General features: G+C 40.4%; 1 protein-coding gene across 2 annotated transcripts in view; it reads right to left on the bottom strand.

The window, feature by feature from the left end:
• Window positions 1-24,160, bottom strand: part of elp2 (elongator acetyltransferase complex subunit 2) — a 115,157-nt gene that overhangs the window by 41,525 nt on the left and 49,472 nt on the right. For both annotated transcript variants that reach the window (XR_013548969.1, XM_078422941.1), the window contains exons 11-14: window positions 12,744-12,875; window positions 8,719-8,868; window positions 5,903-6,094; window positions 876-945 (exon numbers count right to left, since the gene is read on the bottom strand). Coding sequence is in view for 1 of the 2 variants with exons in the window: in XM_078422941.1 (XP_078279067.1) it covers window positions 876-945; window positions 5,903-6,094; window positions 8,719-8,868; window positions 12,744-12,875 (544 nt within the window). In the remaining variant the exon portion in view is untranslated. The remainder of the gene's footprint in view (window positions 1-875; window positions 946-5,902; window positions 6,095-8,718; window positions 8,869-12,743; window positions 12,876-24,160) is intronic.

Genomic DNA, 24,160 nt, shown 5'->3' with positions numbered 1-24,160 from the left:
GCCTCAATAGGACGAATGGTCTAATTCTGCTCCTATGTTTTATGGTCTGATGGAAAGACCATTTACAAATGGGGATTAAGTTGGTCCTGAGTGCGGGGTTCGCACTTTCACATTTCTGCACCTTCTGCCAGATGAGAGTGGGGAGAAGAAAGAATGACTGAAGAAGGAATGGCAGGGAGAAGGAGGAAAGTCCATATTTAAATTAATGTGATTATTGTATCATGCTTGTTATATGTCCTGATTTATTTCCCTTCCCTATATTCTCATTTGGGCTTATTGGCAACTCCTATCCATATTTTCCACCCATATTGATTCTGCACCTTGCATTGGTGGGTCATGACGCTTTTCCTCTGCAATCGTTATCCTGTTCTTAATTATCAGGACTACCCTTGCTCCTTTCCCACTTGGCATGTCTCTTCTAAAAGCCCTCTCTGTCCTTCATCCACAGATCCTGATGATCACTGTCCATTTTGTTGTCCCACATTATTGTTTCCTCCGTTATTTTTAATTTTCTAAATATCACCTTTCCAGAGATTTTCCACCACTGTTTAGTTTAAAACCTTATGTGCTATCAAGATTTATTGGAGCCCTTGGAGCCAGAAAAGGCTGGTGAAGATAATGCATGGGATAGAAGAGATTTGTGAAGCTATCTGGATAGTACAAAGAGCAGTGATGCTTTTGAATCACAAGGTCATGCAAGTGTTGACAGTGTTTCTGATGCCATGTAAACAAGCAGTGACAAACTACTTTGGATTGCAGGAAGTACGCACCCTTGGTAAATGATGCGTGGTGAGGTTTGAATATTCGCTCAGGGCTCAACATCATTAAAACCAGCACAACATCAAGTAATAATTTACAATAGAAAACTGAAGTACCTTGAAAAAGTGCCTTGTTTGACAATCCTAAAGCAGGTACACTGGCACCTTCAGGGATTTCATTGCATATCTGAAATAAAACCACATTAATAGAAATCAGTAATTGCTCACTGGTATCACAAAATAAAAAATTGAAGAGTCACAGTCAGAAATACAGTACTGAAATGGGTCCTTTGGCCCACCATGCCACATCAACCACAAAACACCCATCTATATACTAAAACTCTCGTTTGTTTGTTTGCTTGTTCCTCAACTACAGCCAAAACGGTACACGATACCACGACAATTTTAGGCCCACCTTAGTCACCATCGTCCCTTTGGTGCTAATGGAAGAAGTTTCATTGAAATCAGTTATATTTTTACTTATTCACATAAAGTTTAAATCTATCTCCTAGGGAGGATGGTGGAGGGAGGGGGGAGGGAGGCTAAGGTGGGTTTAGGGGGCTGGAGTGGGGGGGATGGGGGTTGTGGGGGGAGAGGGGAGGGGGGTGAGGGGAGGGGGAGCGGAGGGGGAGGGGGCAGGGGGGAGGGAGGGGGGAGGTGGGGGGAGGAGGGAGAGGGGGAAGGGGAGCGGGAGGGGGGAAGAGGGGAGGGGTAGTGGGGGAGGGGGGGAGGAGAGGGTGCTGCACCAATGCAGGAGAGGTTTGCGCTCAACGGGTCCACTTGGTCTAGTTTTACACTAAACCTACCTTCATCCCATTTTTATTCTTCTCACAATCTCTTCAATTTGCCTGATTTACCTACACACTCGAGGCAATTTACCGCGCCCAATTAACTTACCAACCCACATGTCTCTAATTCGTTTCAAAACCTTCCATCTCTCAGGCAATTTTCAACATTCACATCTTGCATAAAAACAGAAAATGCTGAAGGTCTCAAATAGAGGTAACCTTCAATAAAATATTCTGAATAACCCAAACTGACGTATAATCTTTTTTCCCCACAAAAAAAACAATCTACCGATAGATTGTTGACAAATTAATCACAAATATTTTAAAATAGGTTGTTCGCAGATGTCTGATAATTATAAGCTCAAAACAACCACAAATCAAAAAGCAGGAAAAAGTGGAGCATAAGTTAATATATGACTATAGTCTCAGGCTTATGTTAGGAAGCATTCCTTCAAAGAATAACATGATTAATACCTGAAATAAGTTGCCAATTTCAAAATCAGTCAATGGGCAATTGGGTATCAGAATAGGAAAAAAAATTACTGTCCATAAAATAAAACGAATAAATACATATGCATTTAGATAGACTGGAGCTGATTGGTTTTGTGCGTGGGAGTTAGTGGCTAAGAATGTGATTTAGTTTTTTTGAAGAAGTAATCAAAAAGATTGACGAGGGCAAATCTGTACACGTTGTCTCTATCAACTTCAGCGAGGCATTTGATAATGTACTGTACAGTAGACTGCTCCAGAAGGTTAAATCACATGGGATCCAGGGAGAGCTAGCTAAATGGATAGAGAATTGACTTCATGGAAGGAAGCACAGGGTGATGGTGGGAGGTTGTTTCTCAAACTAGAGGCCTGTGACTGGTGGTGAGCCTCAGGAGTTAGCTTGGGCCCATTGCTGTCTGTGGTTTATATTAACAATTTGGATGAGAATGTATAAAGCATGAATAGTAAGTTTTCAGATGACACCAAAGTTGATGGTATCATTGATAGCGAAGGTGTTTTATCAAAAAACAGAATTGTAAACAGTTGGGCAAGTGGGTTGAGGAATGTTTAATGGAATTTCTGGGGAGTGCTGTAAGGTAGAGGGATCTAGAAGTACAGGTACATAGTTATTTGAAAGTAGCATCACAGGTAGATTGAATGGCCAAGAAGGCTTTCGGTACATTGACCTTCATCAGTCAAGTTGTTGAGCAAAGAAGTTGGAATGCTATACCAGACGTTGTTGAGGCTGTATTTGGGGTATTGTGTTCAGTTTCGGTTACCCTGCTATAGTAAGGATGTCATTAAGCTGGAAAGAGTGCAGAGAAGATTTGTGAGGGTGTTGCTCGGACTTCTGGGCCTGTACTATAGTGAGAGGTTGAGCAGACTAGGACTTTATTCCTTGGAGTGCAGGAGGCTAAGGAGTGATCTTATAAAGTTGTATAAAATCTTGAGGGGAATAGATAAGGTGAATGCACAGAATCTTTTATCTGTACACAGTCAAAAACCAGGGGATGTAGATTTTATTGTGAGAGGGGAAAAATTTAATTGGAACCTGAGAGCAACTTTTTCACATGGGGGCATATTGAGGTAGTTAAGGCAGTTATATGAAAGGTTTAGAGGGATGCGGGCCAAACGTGGGCAGGTGGGACTAGCATAGATGGGGTATTTTGGACGGCATAAGGGCCTGTTTCCGTGATGTGTGACTTTATAGATAAGCTACATTTCAAATGTACTATGCTTGATCCAACAGATAGCACAGGTTGCAATAACGTAAAAGCTTAAACTATTAAATAAATGCACAGTAGGTCAGAACAAGCTTACATTTTCACTTTGGTTTTAAAACTAATGCTTTTTGATACACAGAACACAAAAATGTTTCAATAAAAAATTAATTAAAAAAAGGCCACTTTGATTCCACAACATTTTGGTTAAATGGAATACCACAAGTGTAAGATTTGTAATGCCCAGGAAAATATTTAGAAAGATAATATTTATTCTGCCTAAAAGAAAAGAGAGATACGGCCAGTTTACTGACAACAGTGATATTAAACTGTCTTGTATTCATTAATTTATTCAGGTTTAATGGCAATATGGCCAAAGACCTCCTTACCCCTTACGACTAAATTGACAGCAGCCACGTCTTTGGTCAATTGAATGTGCGTGCACATTATAGGTTTCTACCGAAAAATGGACTTAAACAGTAATTAAGGTAATATTCAAGGCTGTTTTTACTTCCATTGGATGCGTGAAGAAATTTGTGGAAAACTAGTCGATTTGTTCTCCACATCCAAATCAGATTATCTCTTTAAAAAGTCCTTTCAAACAATTTACAGCATGTTGTTTATTACACAGAACTTTTGGGTGCTGTTCAGTCAGAATGATAGCAAGCAGCTTCCAACACCTTTAGGTTTCACCATGGGAATCTCAGATCCAGGACCCAACAGCAGCAACGTAGCTTCATGAAACCATTCTGTTTCATGTTTAGCTTGTTTGACTTGTCCAGCTAGCATTGTTAGATGTCTGCTCAAACTGGTGAGAACATACAAAGTCTTGCAGACCAGGTACCTGCAGCGTCAATGCACATTACAGGAGCTATCTGAGATATAAATAAGAAACAACAATGACCACCTGAATCCCAAGTGACGTATTATCACACTGCAGTTATGTATCACTGGCATTCAGCTATTACTTCTGTAGAACACTCAAATAATTTACAGATGATGAAACAGAATACTCATCCTGTATAAGAGCTAGGTAGAGCATCACAGCATGGTCTGATGAGCACATTGTCCTGACAATTTTCTTCAGGCTTCAGATCCACTCTTCTGTTGGTCGTTCAATTTGATCAGTTGATTGATATAAAGAGAGTCAGATAATTGTGATAGCACTCTTGCTGTGCTGTGGGCTTCAATCTAACTTCAAAGCCTCATGCACAAAATATCTGAGTTAACTTCCCACGGTAGTACATGACAATATAGAGATTGTCAATGGGGGGGAAGGCTGGTTTGCCTGATGTACTGGGCTGCGTCCACGACTCTACAATTTATTGCAGTCTTGGGCAGTTACCAAACTAATCTGCAATGTTTCTGATAGGATACATTCTAGTGTGAATCGACAGCAATTTATAAGCAGCATTTGAGACATGCCAAACTTCTCGAATCTTCTGAGGAAGTCAGGGCATGGGTGTGCTTTCTTGGCTGAAGCATCAATTTGCGCTTGAGAACGTGAAGCTCTTGATCGTATCTACTTCAGCATCATTGATGAGAGCAAAGTGTGGAGGAGGGAAGGAACTGCTAAGATTCAAAGCATACTACCTCATCTGTGAAACACGGTGGTGGGGGTGTTATGGCCTGGGCATGTATGGCTGCTGAAGGTACTGGCTCACTTATCTTCATTGATGATACAACTGCTGAAAGTAGTAGCATAATGAATTATGTAGTGTATAGACACATCCTGTCTGCTCAAGCTCAAACAAATGCCTCAAAACTCATTAGCCGGCGGTTCATTCTACAGCAAGACAATGATCCCAAACATGCTACTAAAGCAACAAAGGAGTTTTTCAAAACTAAAAAATGGTAAATCCTTGAGTGTCCAAGTCCATCACCCGATCCAAACCCAATTGAGCATGCCTTTTGTATGCTGAAGAGAAAACTGAAGGGGGCTAGCCCCCAAAACAAGCATAAGCTAAAGATGGCTGCAATACGGGCCTGGCAGAGCATCACCAGAGAAGACACCCAGCAACTGGTGATGTCCATGAATCGCAGACTTCAAGCAGTCATTGCATGCAAAGGATATGCAATAAAATATTAAACATGACTACTTTCATTTACATGACATTGCTGTGTCCCAAACATTACGGTGCCCTGAAATGGGGGGACTATGTATAAACAATGCTGTAATTTTTACATGGTGAAACCAAAATGTATAAAAATGGCCTTTATTAAAATCTGACAATGTGCACTTTAACCACATGTGATTTTTTTCTATTACAAATCTCAAATTATGGAGTACAGAGGCAAATAAATAAATGATGGGTCTTTGTCCCAAACGTTATAGAGGTCACTGTAGGTGTTATTCTATATGATCCAGAGATTTGAAGGGACAAAATACCCATTTTTGTGCTGTCACATTCCATGGTACTAGGAAGCACATCATTGCTTAAAGAGAATAATGGAGTTTTATTTCAATTGACCATGTACAAGTCTATAAAAACTTTTTAAATGCTGGAAGTTTATATCTTTTTGTAAAATAAAATTAATGAATACAAACTAGGCTTTGAAATTATGAACCTTTTAAGCAAAATCAAGAGGAGTAATTGTACTCTATGCACAAAGATTAATAAGTTGTTAATTACCAAATACAACTTACCTTCGTTGAAAGCACATCGTCAAGTGGCGCACGAGTAATGGAACTGAAATTTTCTACAAAATTTTTGGTGGCAGTGAAGACTCGAAGCACTTTCTCATCAGCACCAGAAACAAATTGAAAACGGCTGATCATAGCTATGCACTGCATATCGAATCCATGTATTTGTGGTCGTGCAATTTCATGCCAGGTCACCTAATAAACAGAAAATCCAATTGTGAAATCCAAACTGTGCAACCATTAGTTTGAGTCTAACATCAGTGGTGTTGTATTATGGGAAATCTAACCAGGGCAGGATTTACACAGTGAATTGCAGGGCTTTGGGGAGTGTTGTAGAGGAAAGGGATCTAGGAATACAGGTACATAGATCCTTGAAAGTGACGTCACAGGTAGAAAGTTAGACACAAAAAGCTGGAGTAACTCAGTGGGTCAGGCAGCATCTCTGGAGAGAAGGAATGGGTAATGTTTTGGGTCGAGACCCTTCTTCAGCTTTTTGTGTCAATCTTCAGTTTAAACCAGCATCAGCAGTTCCACTTTCACAGGTAGAAAGGGTGGTCAAGATGGCTTTTGGCACATTGGTCTTCATCAGTTAGAGTATTGAGTATAAGAGTTAGGAGGTTATATTACAGTTGTACAAGACATTGGTGATGCCACATTTGGAGTATTGGGTTCAATTTTGATCATCCTGTTACAGGAAAGATGTTGTTAAGCTGGAAAGGCAACAGAGAAGATTTATGAAGATGTTGCCAGGACTTGAAGGCTTGAGTTAAAGAGAGAGGTTAAGCAGACTAGGACTTTATTCCTTGGATCGCAGGTGGATGAGGCGTGATCTTATAGAGGTGTATAAGATCATGAGAGGAATAGACAGGGTGAATGCACAGATTTTTACTCAGAATAGGGGAATCGAGAACCGCAGGACATAGGTTTAAGGTGAGGGGAAAAGATTTAATAGGAGCCTTAGGAGCAACTTTTTTTACAATAAGAATGGTACGTGCATGGAACGAGCTGCCGGAGGAGGCAGTCGAGGCAGGTGCTATCACAAAATTTAAAAACCATTTCAACAGGTACATGTTTATAAGGATATGGGCCACATGCACGCAGATAGGGCCAGTGTAGATGGGGGTAAGTTGGTTGACATGGGCAAATTGGGCTGACGGGCATGATTCCACACTGTATGACTCTATGACTCTATTAGCAAGATTAGAAGGAAAATGTTAATGAATGAAAAGGTCATTGCCTGATACCCAAGTACTTTTGTTTCTTGGACCCCATATTGCGGTCTGTTACTTTTTTTCTACATTCCACTGAAATGCCATTCAGTCATATTCTCTTGCCACCTGAAACTTTTTCTCCAAATTACAATGCCTGCTGTCTTTCGCATTATCCACAGGTCTCAAATTCCTATTTTCATAAAATCTCTTTAGCTGTTCTTAAATTTCTTATTTCTGCAGTATGGGAAATGCTTGGACTATTGTTTAATATATTCCAAGGAGCCCAAATGGAACAAATTATTTTTTTCCAGACAAAGCATAACTTTAAGGTTCGGTAATAAAACCTAGCCATCATTCTTTATTCTTTTGATTTTAGATTTGATATTCCACTGCCTCTATTTGTAGAAATACTTGCTTTACTACATATAATATTGAAACCTACGAACACTGTAATAAATCACAATTACTATTGCTCTCAGTTCCTTTTTAGAATTTTTCTGTGCCTGTTCAACTCCATTCACCACATATTTTTATGGCTTATGTGTTTTCAACTTATGTGCATTATGCATCAGGGTTAAATTTAAAATTTGTCTTTTGCACTGCACATCATGTTAAATTTTTTATCTGCTTTCTCTACGGTTCTACATACTTTTCAGAGCTGCAATTTATCAAGCGTGTGCTGGTTTTTCTGAATTCAGGTCAGTTAAAAAAGGTTAGATGCAGTGGACCGAGTACAAATTCCAGCAAAAATTGTTTCAGCATATTTTCCAAGCATTTTTTAGGTTTTCCACTGTCAGTATGGCTAAGGTCTTAAGGGTAATTCCAGATTATGATTGATCCCAAATGACCCTGTGCTGTCCAAACACAATTTTCTGAGGACAGCTCTTTAGTATAACTTGCTAATGATTTTGCAGATGGGAGGGAATACATCTGTGACAGGAATGGCAAAGTGCACCTGCAGCCCTGAAAACACGGATTCAAGGATAAGAAGCAATAGAGAATTTGTAGTCAATGCATTTCATGTTTCCAACGACAAGTCAAATATAAGCATGGACAAAATAATTAGACACTTAACTTTAAAACAATACTTCAGAATTTTAAAACAATACTTCAGGATTGTTTTGATTTTGTTTAAAATAAATTATAGATATTTTCTTGACGCTATTCAGTCTCTTGGCCAAATAAATAATATTGTTTCAAGACACTGTCAAAACTGTTACCAATCATAAACAAATATAAAGCAGAAATGAGATTCAGCTTATGATTTCCTTTCCATTGCCAGATGAAATATAGCTAAGCATTGCCTTGCTATGTCCTTGATGAGGAATCTAAAGCAAGGAATGCATTATGCAGGCTATAGACAGGAATGGATTGGTATCTTACTAAGATTCAGGAGACTAATATAATAATTTTCTCTTTAGTCTGTTTCGATATTGATATATCTATGTGTCAGCTGTTCAAAGACAAGTGCTCTAAGCTGTCAAATAACAAAATACACATATTTAAATCAGATAGCTTAACTTGAAAAACTGTAATTATCAGATTTTTTTTTCCTCATTCTTTCTTATCACATCCACTTCTATTGCTGATTGATATCATGTTGATTACCTGGTCGTATCCTGGCCTTCTCCAAGGAGCAAATAATCTAGTTGTCTGATCAGCACCAACACTTAAAATAAATTCTCCTTCAGGATCCCAGATCAAGTCTTGGACAGAGCCAAAATGTCCGGAAAGCACAACTTCTGGGCTCCATTCTCCCTGAAAGCATTTTTTTAGTTGAATTATAATATATATTCAGTAAAAGTATCACCAGAGAAGAACATACTGGTTTACATATTTAAACATATCTAGTTCAAGTCAAATGTTTCAATTATTGCTGCAAAAACTTAGTTTTCTTAAAATAAAAGCATTATAATCTTTACATTAATATTTTACAATTTAAAAACACTGCTTTTTATATACATTTATTTATGATTACATCAATGTGCTGAGTCCAGGCCAGATCTTCAAAGATATGCACACCCAGGATCTTGACGATCTTGCCTCACCACCATCGATTCGTCGATTAAGAAAGGTTTGTTGACCCTCAGCCTTCCTCTTGAGAAGTCAGCAATGAGCTCCTTGGTCTACTGATGTTGCGAGCAAGTTATTGTTCTGGCACCATTCAATGAGATGATCGATCTCCCTCTGTACTCTAGCTCATGTTACACATAATGCATCCAACAATTTAAAGATGGCGAATTTAAAGATGGAGTTTTCAACTGTGTCCGGCTACCCAGTCATGGGTATAGAGTGAGTAGAGCAGGAATCAAGCACAGTCTCAAGGTGCCCCTGTTCTAATGGTTATCAGAGAGGAAGTGTTGTTGCGAATTCGTACTAACTGTTCCTTCCTAGTTATTATCAGGCAACTGAACCGTACTCTCACCAACCAGAGCGATTCTGACCTGTCATTTACCTCATTGGAGACCTTCAAACTGTCATTAAATGGACTTTACTCAATTTTATCTTGCACTAAATGTTGTCCCCTTTATCCTGTATCTATACACTGCGGACGGCTTGAATGTAATCATGTACAGTGTTTTAGCTGACTGGATATCATGCAAGAAAAAGCATTTCACTGTACATCAGTACATGTAACAATAATAATAATAAACAATGAACTATAAACAACTATGGTCTGTAGATTAGGAAGTTGAGGATCGAGTTGCATAGGGGTGTGCAGAAATCCAATTTTGAGAGCCTGGTACCAAGTTTGGAAGGGATAATAGTGTTGAATACCGAGCCGTAGTTGAACAACGACTGCCGTGCGTGCTTTTAATGTCCAAGTGCTCCAGTGCAGGGTGAAGAGCCAGCAAGATCGCATCCCCTATTGATCTATTGTGGCAGTAGCCAAATTGTAGTGAATCCAGGTTCTTGCTAAGGTAGGGGTCTAAAAGCTCATCACTTCATCACCCGGACGTTAATGCCACTGACTGGTAGTCATCGAGGCATGTCACCTTATTCTTCTTTGGCACCGGTGTTATTGATTTCCTTTTAAACCAGATGGTAATCCCAGAATTCATAAAGAGAGGATGAAGATGTCTGCAAAACCTCCAGGTAGTCTGCGCAGGTTTTCTGAACATGACCAGATACTCCATTAGGTCCAGGCGTTTTCCAGGGGTTATTCTCCTGAACGATTTTCTGACGTTGGCCTCAGTGACTGAGATTACAATACCATTGTGGGCTATGGGGACCGAGAAGGCACAACAGTGTTCCCCTATCAGAGAATGCATAAAACGCATTGAGCTCATCCGGGAGTGATGCCTTTTTGTTTAGTCTTGCTGGAAGCAATGCCATGCAAGTCCTGCTACAGCTGCCGAACTTCCTTACGCATCCTCTAATTTAGAGTGAAAGTTCCTTTTCGCCTTATTGATACCTTTAACATGGCCGTACTTGCACTTCTTGTATGCATCTGTGTCACCAGACTTGAATGCTAGAGATCGGGTCTTCAGAAGTCTGCGGACCACCTGCAGACCCACAGGCTTCCGGTTGGGAAAACACTTTGATGGTTTTGGTGGGAACATGCTCCACCACACATTTCCTTATGAGGTCAGTAACAACCGTGACATATATGTTCAAGTCGTTGCCGAGTCCTTGAACATCGCCCAATCGACCGACTCCAAGCAATCCTGGAGTCGTTCCTCTGCCTTCCTTGACCAGCTCTGTGCAATCCTCACCACTGGGACTGTACTCAACAGAATAGTTGTCCATACACAGGAAGAAGGAGCACAGCCAGGTAGTCGTATTTTCCAAAGTGCTGGCGAGGGATGGAGAAATAGGCATCATCGATGGTGGATTAGCAGTGATCAAGGGTGTTTAATCCTCTGTTGCTGCAGAACATGTGCTGGCGGTAGTTTGGAAATGATAACATCAAACTGGCTATGATAGGAAAGATTTTGGGGTATGCCACCGGTGTTTGTTGACTATGGTGTGCAGCTCCTTCCTGCTAGACGAACGTCTGAATGGGGTGGGATGTAGATCATGGTCATGATGATGGAACTCCCTTGGGAGGAAGAAGGAATGACACTTCATTGCCAGGTGTGGAAAGCAGGAGTTGGACAGGACCACTACATCTGAGCACCACGCAGAGTACATCACGAGGTAGACACCTCTGCCTCTCCCTTTCCCCGATACCTCCAGTCGGCTTGTGCAATGAATGGAGAAACCTTCAAGCTGGAGGGCTGAGGCTGAGAAACGGGGGCGAGCTATGTCTCTCTGAAACAGAGCACATGGCAGTTCCTCATCTCTCTTTCATAAAGCAGCTTTGCCCTTAAGTCCTCAACCTTATTTTCTAGAGTCTGTAGATTGGAGGGAATGATGCCTAACTCTCAATGGTTCATGCATACCTATAGAATTCATGTTAAATCCATTAACTAGGTACAGCAGGCAGTGAAGAAAGTCAATGGAATGTTGGCCTTCATAACAAGAGGAGTTGAGTATAGGAGCAAAGAGGTCCTTCTGCAGTTGTACAGGGCCCTAGTGAGACCACTGTGGAGTACTGTGTGCAGTTTTGGTCTCCAAATTTGAGGAAGGATATTCTTGCTATTGAGGGCGTGCAGCGTAGGTTCACTAGGTTAATTCCCGGAATGGCGGGACTGTCGTATGTTGAAAGACTGGAGCAACTAGGCTTGTATACCCTGGAATTTAGAAGGTTGAGAGGGGATCTTATTGAAACATATAAGATTATTAAGGGATTGGACACGTTAGAGGCAGGAAACATGTTCCCAATGTTGGGGGAGTCCAGAACCAGGGGCCACAGTTTAAGAATAAAGGGTAGGCCATTTAGAACGGAGATGAGGAAAAATATTTTCAGTCAGAGTTGTAAATCTGTGGAATTCTCTGCTTCAGAAGGCAGTGGAGGCCAATTCTCTGGATGCTTTCAAGAGAGAGCTAGATAGAGCTCTTAAAGATAGTGGAGTCAGGGCGTATGGGGAGAAGGCAGGAACGGGGTACTGATTGTGAATGATCAGCCATGATCACATTGAATTGTGGTGCTGGCTTGAAGGCCGAATGGCTTACTCCTGCACCTTTTGTCTATTGTATATTGTCTATTTGTGAAAAAGACAACATAAGATGTTTTAATTGAATTAAGAAATATCATTAAGAGCAAACAAGTATCTACATACGGACAGAAATATTCTCCTGGATCCACTTTAAAAATAGGATTAAAGGTAAATAAAATAGAATACAAATTAAATAGGTTAAAATTGGATTAGAGGTCCCTATTATTTAAAGTTATCTTTTGTTTCAAGATGAAGTAGAGGTCAAATATCTGATCAGTCATGGTTTATTGAATGGTGTAGCAGGATCAGGACACTTACGACTCACTACTGCTCCTATTCATTTTGCATTGGCCAATTCAAATGTGATTTTACATCATTCCTAGATGATTGACACAGTACTTTACTGGTAGTACAAATCAGATGGAACCAAAGAGGCTGAATTAATCAAGTTCTGCAGGTACATTATTCCCAAACTTTGATTAAAAAAAACACATAAATCCCCAATTGTGCCTGCAACCACAATTTGGAAAATTTTAAAGTGCATTAAATGAAACCACACACATTTCAGAAGGTAACTCCAAGTTAATTTACCACATTGAATTTGTTTTTACACCAGAGATGAAGAGCTCCATGGAATGCGTGAGCTAGTATCATTGATCCATCGGGACTAAATTGGCAGCCATAGAATCCCAGTGTATTTCCTCCCACTTCTCCAACACGAATCTGGAAAGTAGTAGATTGGAATCTTTTAACTACTCATCTATGCAGAAATGTCAGAATTTAACTTAGATCTAAGAATGAACAATAAAACTGCTTGAATGGCAATATACACTCACTGGCATAAAAACAGAGAAGCAAAAGTATGTAATGTTTCGCTACATTTTGGATGATTGCAATGAAGGAAGCAGAGAATGTTTGCCAACATCTTCAACAGTTCTCATTTAATGCAGCAGATTTTAGACAATGAATGTTTTTTCTCTTCAGCATGCAAACTAAGAAATGGTATTTCCCAATCCAATATTTCAGGCAATCAAATTTCCAAAAGGATGAATCAATTATGTAAAGGCAACAAAATTGTTTCCTGATATTCTCAGTTTCAAAGGATGAGAAGGTATGAGGCCAGACATGGTTAATTGAATCCACTACTTCATCCAATGACCAACAATCCTGCTTGGGGAAAAAACACATGAAATGCATTTACACAAGGGTATATTGAGCAACTGTATGGATGAGTTAAATAGCACTGGCGGTTCTTTTAGCTTATTAGACAGCAGCACTGACAAACATATTTTGCTAGGAATGCTGTTTTGAAAATGAAGATACTAAACGGTGAGAAAACTTTCTGTCACTTAGAGAGTGAAGAATTTTACAGCTTTATGCTTTAGCTTAGTAAAGAGATACAACCTGAAAACACCCCCTTTGGCCTACAGAGTCTGTGTCTACCAACGATCACCCGTACACTAGTATCCTACACACTAGAGATAATTTACAGAAACCAATTACCCAACAAACCTGTATGTCTTTGGAATATGGGAGGAAACCGAAGCATCCGGAGAAAACCCACAATCACAGGGAGAATCCATATAGATAGCACCATAGTCAGGATCGATTCCGGATCTCTGGTGCTGTAAGGCAGCAACTCTACCACTGCACCACTGTGCTATCCTTTCTTGGATTATATGGTTAATTCTCAATACTATATCCTCGGAAATCCATCAATGGAAAGTTTTCTAGAGTTCTTTGAAAATTATGAAATATGACAATCGAAATATTTTTTATTATATTCTGATAAATGACAAAGAATTTGGGATCCAGAGAAAATCAGATTTGCTGAATAAACTCCCAGAACTTCTCATTGTTGTATATGAATTCATAATGCCTGTGTTGAAATATTTGCAGAATGACAAGGTTTGTTTTAAGTCAGTAGATTATTTTTCTTGCTGAGATCTAGCTTCAGAAGTAAGCTTTTGTTATGTTAATTAATTAAAAGAACATTGCAGAATTCTAAAAGGCAGGCTGAAAATTAATGCAGAAGCTGAATATCTGAAATTAAAAATAGAACTTCAGATAAAGTTCCTCTCAGATACTTCTGAGCCTGGTGCAAACCTCAAAACTTTACTACGACCTTGGTGAGTGTTCCTTTTACAGCCTTGCGTATATTTTTATGTTGGTTTTATTTTTATGTCATCAAAGGTAAAAGCATCTTTTTTACACTAATCAAGTCAAATTCATATGATTTTCCAGGTACCAACTTGATGTTTTGGCTAGTTACCTCCCTTCTAAAAACAAAACATTATAATTTCTTGTCTTATGCAATACTTTTCAGGAGGAAACAACGATCTTCAGGCAAACACCCAATCCTATTAAAAGGATCTCAGATCTTAATAAAATGTCCATTCAACATAGAAAAGAGCCCATTTTGGCCCATCAAGTATGTACCAGCTGACAGGGCAATCCCATCCATCCAGATTTTACCACTCACCTCTCCACTTACAATGGCCAATTTATCTATCAACTTACATTTCTTCAGGGAGGAAATCAGAGCACTTGAGAGAAATCCAGACAGTCACTGGAAGAATGATTACATTCCACACTGACAGCACTGAAAGTCAGGATTGAACCCAGACACTGGAGCTGTGAAGCTACTTCATAAAATGATATATTCAAGGGGACAGTTGATACTGAATTAGACTTTCTGCCTCAGCCAGTGGCTGCAGACTGCTGCAAGCCTGCACTTACCTGAGCTGGATAAGGGCAGCTTGGGAGATGCTGGGCCACTGTCAGTATAGTGCAAATGCCTTGCCCATGAAAATCTCCTTAAACACAGGCACAACTGCAGACAGACCTTTGTCTTCAGTCCAGGCCATCAAGACTGAATAATCTTTAAACGTCTTTAATATATCAAGGTAATTAAAACTCTAACTGGCACAGGTTCCAAATGACAATTATCACTGTATTGTTGGGAAAACTCAAAATGCTGGGCACCAGTACAAGCATCCATGTGGAGACCAGTGACAGAGCGCTGTCACAAAATAAGTCCTGGATATCTATGCTTGGAAGTCCAAACACAGCAGTCCATTCCAGGCCATTCAACTGACTGAGCACCTCACCAGCAAGACCCAAGAAGATCCAGCCCAATGCTAATGCCAGACTTTGATTTCACTTTCATAGGTAATTCTTCCCCAAAGCAAGTTTTTCCTATCCCTTAACATATCAAGTGAATGCATCTTCCTCCAACCCTCCCCCTAGCACCCCACAATCTATTTCAACTACCTCCAGTTACATAATTTAATTCTGTCCCATCCCCCCTGTCTAAATGTCCATATTTTCTTACGAAAAAGGACTCCCATCATGTCCATGCCGGATTTAGGAACAATCCCATTTCACACTATTTATCTCTGTTACTAAAGGCCCTGTCCCAGTTAGGTGTTTTTTAAGGCAACTGCCAACGATTATCATAGTTGGAGCAGGTCGCCGAAAAACCGGTGACTGGACCCCCCCTAAAACAATGTCTACGACAAGCTACAACAACCTACCACCTAGTCGACGTCAAGCTATGGCAAGCTACCGAAAACCGGCGACCCAATCGTCGCAAGTAGAACGTCCACCTACGACCGCACCTATGACAACCTACCACCACAGAGGCGATGACCTACGTCAACCGAAGTCAACCTTCGTCCACCCACGACAAGCTACGACAAGCTATGACCCTGAAGATTGACAACTGATGACAATTCACGTTTCACCCACTTTCCCTATAAAAGGGGGTGTACGGTAGGGTTTCCAATCATTCAGCATCATGACTATTTGAAAGTGATGCCATGAGAAACTGCTCTGAAAAACGATAACTTCATACATCAATTTTCCGTCAAAATGTCAAGAATTTCCTTTATTGATATACAAACAACATTTTTTAAAAGGTTGATAAGAACATACAACAGTGCATACAAAAATATTGTAATAATCTTCAATAAATTTCAATAAACTTCAAACTTTAAAAATAATACAAGTGCAAAAACATACAAAACCTAACATCATTTATGGACACATTACACTGATGGATGATCAGATCAAGTCCACACTTGGAATTCGCCGAAGTCAGGTCAGCACCGGCGACAACCTTAATCACCTGGCGACAACCTGGCAACAACCTACTTCACCAGGCGACAACCTGGCAACAACCTACGACAGCGCCCACGTCAGGAGACGTCAAGCTACGCTCATTGGCGTCAAACCAACAGCCGCCGAAATTTTTTAAGCCTTCACAAAATCCAGTGACGACCAGAAAAACGCTACCACTCTTTGGAGACTACTCACGACCATGCCCGCGACACCCCGGTAACCATGTGGCCACATCCTAGTCGACTAAAAAATCGTCTAACTGGGACAGGGCCTTTATTCTTCCAACATTCACATCATCCTAATCATCAGCAATTACAACGCTCATCGATTGAGTGTAAAACACAGGACTGACATGTCTATAACTATCTTTTGCCAGAAGTGATAAATGAATGATTGATCCCAGATGTGATAAATGAATGATTGATTCTTCCCATCATCATAAAAGTCAATCTTCTGACAATTGGATTCGCTGCAACAGTTATCATGTGACCATGAACACTGGAGACAGCGAAAGCTAAAATCTCTAACACACTAGCCTTGAAGAATTGTGGTTTAGGGCCAGCTAAAGTTCTTACACATCAATACAAGTGAATCTATGCTATCCACACAACAGGGTGGAAAATTGTTCAGATAAATCCTGAAGAGGGGCAAGCCAAAAACAATTTAACCATTTACTTTACCCACAATGACTGACACTTTTGGATGACTGCGCCCACTCAACTCAAATATCATTTATTTGATCAAAACATGAACATAAATCTAAATTTAACAGGTGAGAAGGGAGCTGCAGCTTTTGACTTTGAAGCTGTACTGACAGATGGTGGCACGGTGGCACAGCGGTACAGTTGCTGCTTTGCAGCACTTGCAACGCCAGAGACCCGGGTTCAATCCAGACTATGGGTGCTAGCTGTACAGAGTTTGTATGCTCTCCCCGTGACCATGTGGGTTTTCTCCGAGATTTTAGTTTTTCTCCCACATTCCAAAGTCGTACAGGTTTGTAGATTAATTAGCTTGGTATAAATGTAAATTGTACCTAGTGTGTGTAGGATAGTGTTAATGTGTGGGGATCGCTGCTCGGTGCAGACTCAGTGGGCCAAAAGGCCTGTTTCCACGCTGTATCTCTAAACTAAACTAGAACTAAATCAATGAGCGTGCTCAATGGGAATCCAGCAGAAAACACTCCACGACCGGAATCACCTCGTATCTTTTGGAGTCCAATCATCTTTGCAACACGCCATGCCATTAACATTTTATGGACAGCTTCTGGACCCAACTTGCCTTATCAACTTCCATCAATATACGTTAAGGTGCAAAACACAATATTCTCTAATGATTGTAATGTTAATTACATTTGCCAATCCTCCGATAATGAGAAAGTTCTTCCCCGTGTTCAACACATCATGAGCAATGATTGACTGCTGAGTGATAACATTGCTGTCATATAGAGAGCACATACAATTATTAACCATTTAGTGTAAATGCTACTTATTGACATTCAGTGGTATGATCATCTCCAAATTCCACATCTTCATCCAGATACCCAAGGAGATCAGCACCATAAATATCTTGACTGCAAGAAGAAGCCAGGAGCTGAGCGATTTGGTTCTTGATTCCCCAACACCATTCAATAAAATACCCAGGTTAATCATTAGTACAACAGAACACTACCCACCAAATTGATGCAGCACGAGTAAAAGCTTACATGTCTATCCAACCACATTTACTGTTCCCACACCAGCGTACCATGATGCTCTGTAAATCATCGACAAGTTGCACTGCATTAACTCAACAAGATTTCCACGGAACCTTAAGACATAGGAGCAGAATTAGGCCATTCGGCCCATCAACTGTACTCCACCATTCGAAATTGGCTGATCTATTTTTCCCTCTCAACCCCATTTAATTTAGTTTAGAGATAGGACCTTCGGCTCACTGAGTCCACGCCGCCCAGCGATCCCCATACACAAGCACTATTCTACACTCTAGAGACAATTTACATTTTCCCCCGAAGCCAATTAAGCTACAAACCTGTAGGTCTTTGGAGTGCCACAGAAGGCAGCAGAGGTCAATTCACAGGATGAATTTAAAAGAGAGTTAGATAGAGCTCTAGGGGCTAGCGGAATCAAGGGATATGGGAAGAAGGCAGGCACGGGTTACTGATTGTGGACGATCAGCCATGATCACAATGAATGGCGGTGCTGGCTTGAAGGCCCAAATGGCCTCCGCCTGCACCTATTGCTATATTTAAGAGGGAGTTAGATGTGGCCCTTTTTGCTAAAGGGATCAGGGGGTATGGAGAGAAGGCAGGTACAGGCTACTGAGCTGGATGATCAGCCATGATCATATTGAATGGCGGTGCAGGCTCGAAGGGCCAAATGGCCTACTCCTGCACCTATTTTCTATGTTTCTATGTTTCTATTTTCAATAGACAATAGACAATAGGTGCAGGAGTAGGCCATTCGGCCCTTCGAGCTAGCACCACCATTCAATGTGATCATGGCTGATCATTCTCAATCAGTACTCCGTTCCTGCCTTCTCCTCATACCCCCTGACTCCGCTATCCTTAAGAGATCTATCTAGCTCTCTCTTGAATGCATTCAGAGAATTGGCCTCCACTGCCTTCTGAGGCAGAGAATTCCACAGATTTACAACTCTCTGACTGAAAAAGTTTTTCCTCATCTCCGTTCTAAATGGCCTACCCCTTATTCTTAAACTGTGGCCCCTGGTACTGGACTCCCCCATTTTCGATGTTTCTATATTTATGTTTAAAACCGGGGCACCTGGGGAAACCCCACGCGGTCACGGGGAGAACGTAAACACTTCATATAGACAGCACCTGTAGTCAGGATCAAACCCGGGACTCTTGCACTGTAAGGCAGCAACTCTACCATGCCACAGCTGACATCTATTCCCCTCATGATTTTGTACACATCTATAAGATCACTCCTTATCGTCCTGTGCTCCAAGGAATAGAGTCCCAGCCTGCTCAACCTCTCCCTACAGCTCAGGCCCTCGAGTCCTGGCAACATCCTCGTAAATCTTCTCTATACATTTTCCAGCTTGACAACTATCTATAACATGGTGCCCAGAACTGAACACAATACTCTAAATACAGCCTCACCACGTCTTATATAACTGCAACATGACATCCCAACTTCTATACAATACTCTGACAGATGGAGGCCAATGTGTCAAAAGCCATTTTGACCACCCTATCTACCTGTGATACCACTTTCAAGAACTAAGTCCCTGCACTCCTAGATCCGTCTGCTCTGCAACACTCCCCAGAGCCCTACCATTCACTGTGAAGGTCCTCCAAAATTGAACACCGCACATTTCTCCATTAACTATTCCTCAGCCCACCTGCCCAACCGATCAAGATCCTGCTGCATTTTTTTGGCAACCATCATCATTATGTACAATACCACCCACTTTTGTGTCATCTGCAAACTTGCTAATCATGCCATTGATTTGGATGACAAACAGCAATAGGCCCAGCACCAATCCCTGAGGCACACCACTAGTCACAGGTTTCCAGTCCAAAAAGCAACCAGCTACCATCGCCCTCTGCTTCCTTCCATTAACCCTATTACCTATCCATTCAGCTATTTCTCCTTGGATTCCATGGGATCTAACCTTCCACAGCAGTCTACCATGTGGAACCTTGTCGAATGCTTTGCTGAATTCCATATATGGGTATTTCCGTAAATAAGGGTACCAACTTATGACATGGGTGGCCAAATTTGAAATCTATTAAATGGTAGTGAAATACCACAGGATTAAAAATTGGCCAAATTTTGGTCAAATTTTGATCGATTTTGATCACAAATGATCAAAATCGATCAAAATTTGATCAAAATTTTATACTTTCAAAATTTGAAAATAAAACAAGAAAAAAAATTGATAAGCTCCCTTACAAAATATCGGCACCTAACCCACCACGTGGCCCGTAGCTCACGCCAAGGTCATGAGAATCGCGTTGTTTGAATTTTTGAAAGAGTGCAAAAAAAACCTCTTCTCACGCTATAAATAGCAACGACAATGGAAGGGACTACAGAATGAGACATCGCTAAAATAGCTAAGCAACCTAGATTTTTATTTCATGATTTTAAGTTGTATTCATTTTTAAGTATGTCAATGGAAAGCTTAAACACAAAATATAAACAATAAAAAAAGAAACAATAAATATAAAAACGGTTCACACGTGACACATTTCACACCTGACCAAAGGGTCACTGCTACTCACGCTCTGCTGCAAAAACTTGGGACATCAGAAAAACATCTAATCGGACGATAAATGATAAAAAGTATAATCAGAATTTGGCTTATATAGAGTTATTTAATTGCAGAATTAATGTAATCTTTCTGGTATAAATTAGCCTAAGGATTTGATGAAATCCTGCTTGACAAATGTCACAAAAAAAGGCAAGAAAACACAGGGACATATCTGATCCTTTTCTGTGTAAACACATACTTATTTATTTTTGCATCATCTCATTATTTTGGCCATATATCATGATCTGTACTACTTAAAGTACAGGATATGAAACAATGGGAATATTACATAAAAAACAGGAAAATAACCTGGAAGTTTGGAGACCTTCTGTTTCACTACTGAGTGCTATATTTACGGAAACACCCATATACATCTACAGCTCTGTCTTCATCATCCTTGTTGATCACATCTTCAAAAAATTCAGATTCATGATACACGACCTCCCACGTACAAAACCATGCTGACTATCCCTAATCAGCCGTTGTCCATCTAAATGCATATATATTCTATCCCTCAAATACTCTCCAGTAACTTTCTGACCACAGACATTAATCTCACTGGCCTCTAGTTCACGGCCTTTTCTCTGCAGCCCTTCTAGAATAGAGGCACAACATTTGCCACCTTCCAGTCATCCGATACTTCGCCGATATTTAATGATGATTCGTAAATCTCAGCCAGGGCGCCTGCAATTTCCTCTGCAGCTTCCCACAGTGTCCTCGGATATATCTGATCAGGCCTAGGAGATTTGTCTATCTTCATATGCGTCAGAACTTCCAGCACCTCTTCGACTGTAATACTGATTGCTTTCAAGACATTTCCAGTGACTGTGCCAAGTAATCACTGTCATAGCTGCAGTAATATGGGCAGTGATTTTCTGCCATACGAGAGGCAAAGAAACAAACACAACAAAATCATGGTAGTAATTCACAAAGCAGGCAATTTTTCTCAATAACCAAACAAACTACAATCCATGCAATTGCTGAACATTATCAATTGAGAGAAAAAAAAGGTAATGGGAATGGATTAGTGTACTACCTCACTATTTTTGGGAAAGGTTTAGATCCAGTGAGACTGTTAAACTGAAGTTCGCAGTCAAGCCGCTGTCAGTTTCCCAATATGTTAAAAAAAAACTCCTTACCATTTGCCATATTAGCTTAAATGCTGTACGTTTTGCATTCCATCTGGCAATGAGGCATGGAGGGTGTCACTCATTAAACTTGCACCCAATTATTCTTGCTTAACAGTGTGATTTATTTTGAAGTCACTGATTTGAAATGACAGTGCCCCACACTTAACAGTATTTGCACGCTTCAATGTTCGGGTATAAATTTCAGGCTGCCTTCTATTTGATCTTGGAATTTAAATTTGATAATGAATTGCTCAAGTCAACATATGCTTTGGTTTATGCACAAAAGAAATCAATCAAAATTAAAAATACATCACTATAGAGACTGGAGGAATTCATTCAGCTGCTCCAGCAAAGTAATTCAATACCTCAATTCAATTTAACCAGCTTTGTTTATCATATCATATATCATATCATATATATACAGCCGGAAACAGGCCTTTTCGGCCCACCAAGTCCGTGCCGCCCAGTGATCCCCGTACATTAACACTATCCTACACCCACTAGGGACAATTTTTACATTTACCCAGCCAATTAACCTACATACCTGTACGTCTTTGTACATGTACGTTGTACGTTGTACATGTACTAAAAACCTGTACGTTTAATATTCATCATTCACATCAGTTTTATCTGTGTCAGTTTTGATTCAATTATCCTAGCTTCAGATTTTCATTACCCCTCATGTTCATAAGTACTTCCACATATTGGGTCTGAATGCCTTAGTTCCAATTTTTGGGGATTTTTAAGATTACTTCTAATTGAAGTGATACCGCTTAGAAACAGGCCCTTTGGTCTACAGCACCTACATTAACTATCGTCCCTACTTATGTTGGCCCCTCTAGCCTGCATTAATTTCATATTCCCATGTGCTTGTTCATACAAGTACTTGTCCAGAGGCCTCTTAAATGTTGTGAGTGTCCCTGCTTCCACCATTTCCTCTAGCAGCTCATACCAGATATCACCTACTGTGTGTGAAAAATGTATCCTTCAGCACACCTTTAAATCTCCTCTCACCTTAAACATATGCCCTCTAGCTTTAGACCCCACTACCATGGTAAGAAAACATTGGCTTTCTCCTCTATTTATGCTACTCATAATTTTGGGAATCTGTTCTGTGCAGGCTTTGTAGGGATGTCGTTTTTTCTCTATTTGCCCTTAGTAAACCTTCAAACACTCCAATGAAATAACTTCTTGGGCCTCTAGACTTTAAAAAAAAACCTAAATAAATGCCTAATTTATTAATCTGACCTTGTAATTTATCCATTTGATCTTAGCCTAAAAGTATTTGCAAACATTGGCTCTACGCAGATCCATAGGGTCCATTCCATGGCGTACACAAACAACCATGAACAGACCCCTCGATTTACATGTGTAAGATATAACTGCAGATGCTGATTTAAATCGAAGGTAGACATAAAATGCTGGAGTAACTCAGCAGGACAAGCAGCATCTCTGGAGATAAGGGATGGGTGACATTTCGGGTCGAGACCCTTCTTCAGACTGCTTTACATAACACTTTTGGCTGCAATGGTTTAAAAGAAACAAGGAAAAAGTGTAGTTTAAAAGTATCATCAATGCAGAAGTGCATCAACTCGTAGTTTTCACCAGTAGGAGAGCCACAGACAAGGAGAAACAGCTACAAAATGGGCAGTACAGTGGCACAGCTGGTAGAGCTACTGCCTCACAGCGCTAAAGACCTGGGTTCAATCCTGACCTCAGGTGCTGCCTGTGTGAATTTTACACGTTCTCCTGTGACCGTGTAGGTTTGGTATAGGTACTCAGGTTTACTCCCACATCCTAAAGACGTGCAGGTTTGTAGGTTAATTGGCCTCTGTAAATTGTCCCCACTGTGCAGCAATTGGATGCAAAAGTGGGATAACATAGAACTACTGTGAACAGGTGATTGATGGTTGGCTTGGACTCGCTAGGCCGAAGGGCCTGTTTCCATACTGTTTCTTTCAGTCAATCAAAAAATTAATTGAAGTCAATTAATACTGAGGTGCGTAGAAATTTCATCAATCAGAGGGCAGTGAATCTCTGGAATTCTTTGAACTCAAAGGGTGGATATACGTACGGGAGAGATAGATAAGTATTTGAAAAATCAAGGAATTGAGGGTTATGGAGAATCAGTGTAGAAGAAGAGCTGATGTAAACATAAATCAGCCATGATCGCATTGAATGGCAGGCCTGGCTTGAGGGTTCTGGAAGGTAGACACAAAATGCTGGAGTAAGTCAGCGGGACAGGCAGCATTTCTGGAGAGAAGGAATGGGTGACGTTTTGGGTCAAGACCCTTCTTCAGACCGATTGAGGGTCCTGGAGGCCTATTCCTGCTTTTATTTCATTGTGTTATTGTTTTTTGTGTGTAGTGGGGTGTATTTTGCTGCTTTGGTGATCTTATAATGGTAAAGTTCCAATAAAAGCTAATCAACTTAAAACATTAACTCTATTTCTTTCTTAGTAGATGTCCTGACTCTGATGAG

Source organism: Rhinoraja longicauda, chromosome 2 (genome assembly GCF_053455715.1).
Source record: "Rhinoraja longicauda isolate Sanriku21f chromosome 2, sRhiLon1.1, whole genome shotgun sequence".
NCBI classification, from domain to species: domain Eukaryota; kingdom Metazoa; phylum Chordata; class Chondrichthyes; order Rajiformes; family Arhynchobatidae; genus Rhinoraja; species Rhinoraja longicauda.
The sequence above is the reverse complement of the archived record's forward strand: the minus strand, read 5'-3'. Positions and strand labels throughout refer to the sequence as shown.